Raw genomic sequence first — 7,556 nt, forward strand, 5'->3', positions numbered from 1 at the left:
TACCTCCATCTAGTATATAAATAAATTACCATCTTCAGCTCCGGGATGATTTCCAAAGCAAAGTAAAATCCTATTTAATAATTTAAGACTGTCTTCAAGTTACAATTATTAGTTTGGAGGAGGGGATTTTTGTTCTATTTACAGAAACGATCAATTAAGTTTACATTAATGAAATTTAAAAATTGCAATGAGAAACTGCTGGCTGAAATGTTTCAGTTCCAAACTCTTTGGCAGAGTTACCTTTTCTAGTTGTTTGAGCATATTCAGCTCTTTCACTGTGACCTTCTGTTTGGTGACATGTTAGGATGTGATGCATATTGTATCTGACAAACAATCTTTAATTCGAGTCACATAGAGACACCAACATACACTCAAGTGCACAGGAACAAGTGTTACATGAAAGCACGATAAAGTTTTAAACTGGATAATACACTCGTTATGTCTACAGCAAAGAACAGGGGTTGTGTCCTTTCATAACAAGACGTAGCGAGTGATTCCTCCCCCTCGCAGCTCCCGCAGGCGCTGGCAGTGACGCAGCATGTTCAGGATCCCTTGAAATCGTTTGTCCACTTTCATCTGAGTGAACTCTCGGATGTCATCCTCCACGATAAAATACTGACCTGCAACACACGTCAGTGACAAAACTGAATTATTTTGATCATGGACACAAGGGAACTCAGACAAACACTGAAAACGCAGGACAGTCACGCTTAAGATGCAGGGGGGTGATCATCAAGACTAGGGATGGGAATTGATAAGAGATTTCCGATTCCATTTTCGATTCTGTTTAACGATTCAATTCTTTATCTTTTCTGTTTTATCGGTTTTATCATTAAAAAAATTTAAAAGGAGAATTAACAGGTAGATTACTAGGGGTGGGAATTGATAAGATTTTATCGATTCCTCTAACGATTCCTGAGTATTGTTTTGAGGGGGAAAAAAGTAGTTTTACAGTTTTCTGCACCAAAAGGAACAAATGTATTTTTTCCAAACATGGAACTTGAATTATAATTTTTCCCTTAAAAAAGAACAGTCAAATGTGTATTTGCCTTCATTGCCCCCTGGAATTTACACTTTTTCAAATTTTGTGCTGTTGACAAGTTAACCCTCTCCTGGAGGCGGAGCCTGGAGAGGAATGAGGAAGTGACATAGGAGGAGGAACTCGTTCTCTCGGTCTGCAGGGAATTCTGTGTTTTCATATTGTGTTGGTGCTTCTTTTGAGGAAATATTCAACACAGAATGATCTAATACATAGACATACAGGAGTAGACCTCTACTAGATTGTGTATGTCTACATAGTAGACCTACTCTAGTAGATCGTTTACTACTGTATGGTGTGAAAACTAGAGGCTCACACATATTTTAAGATCAACTTACTGCAACGCGACTTGACGTCATGCTGGGAAATGAATCGTTAAGAAGAATCAAACACATTTAAGGTGTACGATTCCCATGGAATTGATCAATTGGAACCGGTTCTCAATCAGAACCGGTTTTCGATTCCCATCCCTAATCAAGACACACAATTTACACTGATTTCTAATGTACCAACTCCTGTGTCCAATTCAGTGCAGAAACTGAACTATCTGAGTGACTTGTCTGTTTAAACCACAAGGTTTTTAAGTGAAAATGCAAAACTTCCCTGAAACAAAAATGCAAAAACAATGCGTTTTCACTGGAAACAGATGTCAGAACCCTGAACCACTGTTCCCACGCGCAGTTCGTGTCGGAGCGGGGCGGCAAAGCTCACCCAGGACCAACTCTGCCTCGCGGTCCACCACAGAAAGAACGGTAAAGATGTAGGCGGGGTTGAGAACGACTCGGAGAACGTCCAGCGAAGAACATGGAAGCGGCCGGCGGCCGTCCGAGTCGTTCTCTGGGACTCAGGTTAAACGTTCTCATTGCAGCGTCCAGCTCCTGCTGAAGCTCCTCCTGTTCCTGAGAGGAACGTCTGGATCTCGTTAAAAGACGCCATGTTGTGTCGCGCCAACGTTTCAATAAACCGGTTAACAAATCAACCAGTGAGCACAAAGCGGCGAAGGTAAACAACAACGGAGGTTTACGGTGACGAAATAGTTAAATATTTGGGCCAAGTCCAGAGTGACGATCCTCACGACCAATCAGCAGACGGCTGCGTTGTAGCTCCTCCCCACAGACCCGTTCCTCGGTGCTCGGTACCTCAACGGAGGGGAAGCGGAAACTCGTAGTCGGTGGTCGCGGGTTCTTTTCGTACTTTTCAATAGGACTGCGCAAAAACACACCCCTCCCTACCCCTCCCCGCCCTACGCCTCCCTTCCCCTCCCCGCCCTACCCCTCCCCTCCCCTCCCCGCAGCACTCTGTGACACAAAGTGCGGTGGAACTGCACCTTGTATGTGTTTGTTCAGCCGCTGCGCTGGTGAGTTCCTGTACCTTTGGTGTCTTTGGTCTCCTGGTTCTTAAAGCGTTGGAGGAGTCTGCGTGATTGATTGTTGAGGCTTTTTACTGGTTGATGGACAATCTTGTACTTGAATGTCACGGCAGTGTTAATGTTCTGTACTGCAGCATTGAGCTGGTCATAAGACACACGCCCTTTCATATACCTGCAGAGAAGCCAAACAAACATCATCAGCAGGAAATCCTCTCTTGAGCAGCTCGGCTGAATCTTAAGTAGAAAGGAACTTTTACAAACAAAGGATTGTTAGTCGGGTATTCCCATTTATTTTCTATTGCGAATCTAAAATGTTAGTACTCACTGGGGTATGTTGTCGAATTCTTGCATTGTGATGACCTCCATCTCTTTGATAAAACATCTGGACTTTTTTCCGTTTTCTGCCTGCGCAGCGCGAACTTCTGCTCCATTCTGCTTCGTTACAGGCTCGTTTCCACTGGGCCAGAAGACAGGAGTCAATCACTTTGCATTTCAAACCTAAACTGAATGTTTTGTTGAGAACCAAAGCAGCTGTACCTGGTTGAGCTATTCTTCCCAGGCATGTGTGGAGGTACATGGTCCTTCAGGTGCTCAACGTCTTCCAGATACTTCTGACTCGACTGCTCCAGTTCCTGAAAATCAAACACAAAAACTTGAAGCTTCACTGAGTGAAATCAAGCAGACTGGAAATTCTGTGCATGAGTACCATGGCTGTAGTAACTAGTTCTTCTGCATATTCTTAATAGATGGACAATAACAATGTTTCCTCTGTGGTGTCATGACTTCCAGTCTATAGTCGATTGGGACTTGGTACTTTTATTTTGACAGTTACCGTAATAACAAGAAGGTATAATAATTCATAGACATCCAAAGCAACAGCATTCAATGAATAACAGACTAATTATTTCATTGAGAAATGCTTTTTGTACATTGTGCATTAATAATCTGCACGTCAACCAGTGGCGGCTGGCCAATAGAGGGCGTCAGGGCCCTGACATGAAATTAACTAATCAGCTCAATTCATGTCTGAGAGTTGGGGCAACTTTTAAATGTCCAGAGCTGCTCAGTGATTGGCTGAAAGTTTGGTTTGTTTCTACCACATGTTAAGATGAAGACAACAAGCAGTGAGTCTCTGATTATTAACTCTGTCACTTCTCTTCTAATTCAGTTTGATTATTAACTCCGTCACTTCTCTTCTAATTCAGTTTGATTATTAACTCTGTCACTTTTCTTCTAATTTACTGTTTGAAAGAAGAAATTTTTCTGAAAAGCTTCAGGTTCAACTTTTTCCAATATAGTTATTTTTGAATTCACACAAACAGAAATGTGTCCAGAATTTATCAAATGTGTGTGGATCTGCTTTTATTTTATTTACTAGTATGTTAATAAAAGTCTTAATAAAGGCTTTCTAGTCACTCGCTGTTTAAAAGTAGAATCATTCTCACCACTAGGGGGCGTCTTTTAATCTAAAAAAGGCAAAGTTGTAATGTGGTTTATAAACACACTGTATTTAAATGAAGTTAACGCTGGCTGAAATGAACTAATGATGAAGAAACGTCTGCTGGTGGAGCACATGAACAAAGAAGTTGTTGATTTATATTAACAGTGACGCCCTCCAGTGGAACTCGGCTTTACTTCACCTTCAGATCTTTCAGGTGCTGCTCCTTTCTGTCAACACAGATTTCAAATCTCTCAAGGTGTCTCTCTAGAGCAAAGAGTTCTTCTCCGAGTTTCCTCATCTTCACTTGTGGTGAATCTGAAGATGAAGAGGAGTTAAAACGACAATCTTTATTCACACTTATGGATGTTGATGATTCCCTGTGACATTCTGGAGTTTGGCGGTGGCTGCGATCACTGAGATTAAAATGTGAACAGAGGGAATGAATCAAAGCGTTGTCAGCCCTGTTTACATGAAAAGGTTTTCATGGAAAATGTCCATTTACCCAACAACGGTGCTCAGAGCCACTTAGATTGCAACTTTTTGAAAACAGCTGCCATGGGGGAACTTTTCAAAAAGGCCTGGGCCACGTGTTTGACTTGAAGCGTGGTGTAAACGGGGCGTGAGTGTGTACTGCCTTCCATCACCACCATTCTAAATGAGCGTGCCATACCCAGCAGCGACAGGTCCAGGAGGCATCTTAAGGACGATATCCTGTCCTGGATGTGGTGGCTGATGTCTTCCAGGTCGCTCATTCTCCTACAACCACACACACATTATTGACAGCATTGGCTTATTTCTCTTAATATATCATAACATAACATAACATAACATATAACATACCCCCCCCCAACCAGTCAGCAGAAAGCCTCCACCTCTGACTCTGGGTTCTACAAAAGGTTCTTCCTGTTGGGGGAGTTTTTCTTTCCACAGCCACAAATCAATCTGCTGCTCCTGTGGATTTGTTGGGTTTTTCTCTTTTCTCTGTTAAAAGCTCCTAGAAATGACTGTGTTGTATTTGCTGCTCTATAAATAAAGTTAAATTGAAACTGACTTGAAATTGAAGGAAGTTTCACACAGAAAGACTTTCGGCTATCACAGGCTGTGAGCAGCGATTCCTTCTCTACCGACTATTGAGGACGAAATGCCTTGAAAGTAAAATGTGAACTAAGTTATTTGAGCTGTTTCAGTTAGGGATGCACCGATACCACAGTTTTGAAGGACGAGTACGAGAACTGACGTTTAGCCTCTTGGTGATACCGAGTACTAATACGAGTACCTATTAAACAGCAACAAGCCTAATTTATACTCCAAATGCAAATGATATGTGAAGGCTATGTGTTGTCGTAAACTGTCCTTTAAAAAATGTTATCGGTGCATCTCTAGTTTAAAATTTAATTACCTTTTTTCATACTTATGTTAACATTTAAATATTTCCTCTTATGAAGTACAATGCACTGTATTAATCTCAATGTAGTTTTTATTGTTTAAATACATTTCTTGTCTGCTGGGTTTAGACTAAAGTCACATTTCCATCATTTTCTAAATTAAAAAGCCGGTTCATATCCCATTACTCCACGGGAAAAGTTACCCATGAGCAGTTATAAAGAACATTAAGGATGTAACACATAGTTATGCATCGTGGGATCAAATCGTTGACAAGATAATGGTGATGGAATCGTGAGACCAGTGAAGATGCACAGCCCTTGCACACGTAGACTGTTGAGGTTTGTGCTCTCTATTCTCTACACAGCCACTTTTATCTTATAGTTAAAAAACCTTCCCAACCTTGTTGTTGTACAAAACCACTTTCTGTCAATCAAAGGAAAGAAAAAGTTATTTACTCTTATATCTACAAATGTCTCTAAATGGAGAAATCCCTGATGATTTCTGAAAGGAAATGAATTCAATATTTGAAGAACTGCAGAGTAAAGTGCTATATCATGAGTTATTTGCAAAAAATACAATGGAACTTTAAACACAATGACATTGAAATAAGAAATCTTGAAAGGTTCTACTTTAAACAGACAATAATTTTTTTTTTTAAAAAACCACTCAAAGTGTTTACATCTAAGCACGTAACTCTTTACTGTGAAAAATACACGTTTGTAACGATTGTTATAACTTTCTGCGGCTACGGAACCCACGAGTGTGGTCACTAAATAACAGGGGAACCAGAACATCCAAAACACCGGCTGTTACGATAACGCTGACATTAGTTTTGAACGGCAGAAAGTGTATTTCCACTCATAACGTCTTTACACAGGTAGCTGAGGATACGATGGAGCAGTCCCGTTTGAATACTATATTGAATAAGTTCTATATGCTGTAAAAACAATGACAGCTTACACTCTCCTCCCGCGTTCACTCTTATTCTGCTCGCGTCTGTCTTCGCTCTGTCTGCTTCCCGGTTCTTTTCAAGCAGCGGCGACGTCATAGCACGCACGCCTACGTAGATATACATTACTAGAAGCATAGACGTATGTATATAGAAACATGGAGAAATCAGGGAGACAGATATAGTCATAAGTAGGCAAGAAAACCCACCGTAATCAGACACATTAACAGATATAAGTTGACAGAAATTAGTATAACCAGACATTGATATATATATACATACATATATATACATATAGAAAGACACAGACATTTATAACCAGACACATAGACATATATAACAAAACATATCTTTAGATTAGATATATGTAATCAGACACATACATTAGACCCATATAGGAAGACATAGACATGGATAATGAGACACATAGAAATATACAAGGAGACAGGTAGACATATATAAGTAGACACATGGCCATAAGCAGAGACAAACATATAAAGGCAGCCACATAGAGATATAATAGAAGACATTTACCACATATAAGCGGACACAACGAGTGGTCTCACTGTTTTAAAACTTTACCACATATGACTAAGACATACCTTATCTACCTGATACAATACATCATATTGTATCAGGACTGTTACATTTAAATATATCTATACAGTACGGGTGTATATATGTTTTTATATAGTATACATTGTGGTGTGCACCTTGAGGGAGGTTCTCCCAAGCAGAATGGAGTGGGTGTGTCGGTGACGTGCGGGGGTGTGTTGGTGATGGGGAGGTGTTAAAAGAGGAAGTGCTGTGACGCACAGGTAATGATGTTTGACAGGTGAACTGTCATGTGGCTGGAGGCAATAAAGAAAGCCGACTCGACTCCTTCGTCCGTCTCATCATTCTCAGCCTCCACATTGGTGACCCTGACATTTGAACATGTCTATTGAAACCAGCAGCGGTGCAATCGCCGGCAGCGCGGGAGCCGGAGCTCCCGCGGTGTACGCCGCTGCTGTCAAACTGCCGGAGTTTTGGCAGCACGATCCGGAGCCGTGGTTCCAGCATATCGAGGCTCAGTTCCATCTACGAGGGGTAACGGTAGACGACACGAAGTACTTCCACGTCGTCGCTGCGCTGGATTCTTCCACCACCCGCAGAGTTATGGGGCTGCTTCGGGACCCGCCGGCTCACGGAAAATACACCGCGCTCAAAATTCAACTCCTCCGGCTGTTCCAGCTGTCCGACGCCGAGCGAGCGGAGCGCCTTCTGTCTCTCAATGGCTTGGGAGACAGCAAACCCACGGAGCTGATGGAGAACATGTTGGCGCTGAGGGGATCAGGTGACGCTGAGTTCCTCTTCATCCAGCTGTTCCTGC

The 7,556-nt window shown here is 41.8% G+C and overlaps 1 protein-coding gene across 5 annotated transcripts; it reads right to left on the reverse strand.

Annotated features, from left to right (window-relative positions):
* Window positions 1-318: 318 nt before the first annotated feature.
* On the reverse strand, window positions 319-6,259 carry ska1 (spindle and kinetochore associated complex subunit 1). Of its 5 annotated transcripts, none has more exons than XM_080474516.1 (7): window positions 6,196-6,259; window positions 4,520-4,605; window positions 4,049-4,164; window positions 2,946-3,040; window positions 2,734-2,865; window positions 2,411-2,580; window positions 319-620 (listed from the first exon to the last, which is right to left on the reverse strand). In XM_080474516.1, exons 2-7 carry the CDS (start codon window positions 4,599-4,601, stop codon window positions 472-474), a joined length of 744 nt encoding a protein of 247 aa, XP_080330642.1. In that variant the 5' UTR covers window positions 4,602-4,605; window positions 6,196-6,259; the 3' UTR covers window positions 319-471. The 5 variants fall into 5 exon arrangements, with proteins under 5 accessions (XP_080330642.1, XP_080330643.1, XP_080330645.1 ...); XM_080474517.1 differs by having other exon boundaries at window positions 4,690-6,233; XM_080474519.1 differs by having other exon boundaries at window positions 320-620; window positions 2,367-2,580; window positions 6,196-6,247.
* Between the last annotated feature and the right edge of the window lie 1,297 nt (window positions 6,260-7,556).

Source organism: Lipophrys pholis, assembly GCF_963383615.2.
Source record: "Lipophrys pholis genome assembly, chromosome: 11".
In the NCBI taxonomy this organism is placed as follows: domain Eukaryota; kingdom Metazoa; phylum Chordata; class Actinopteri; order Blenniiformes; family Blenniidae; genus Lipophrys; species Lipophrys pholis.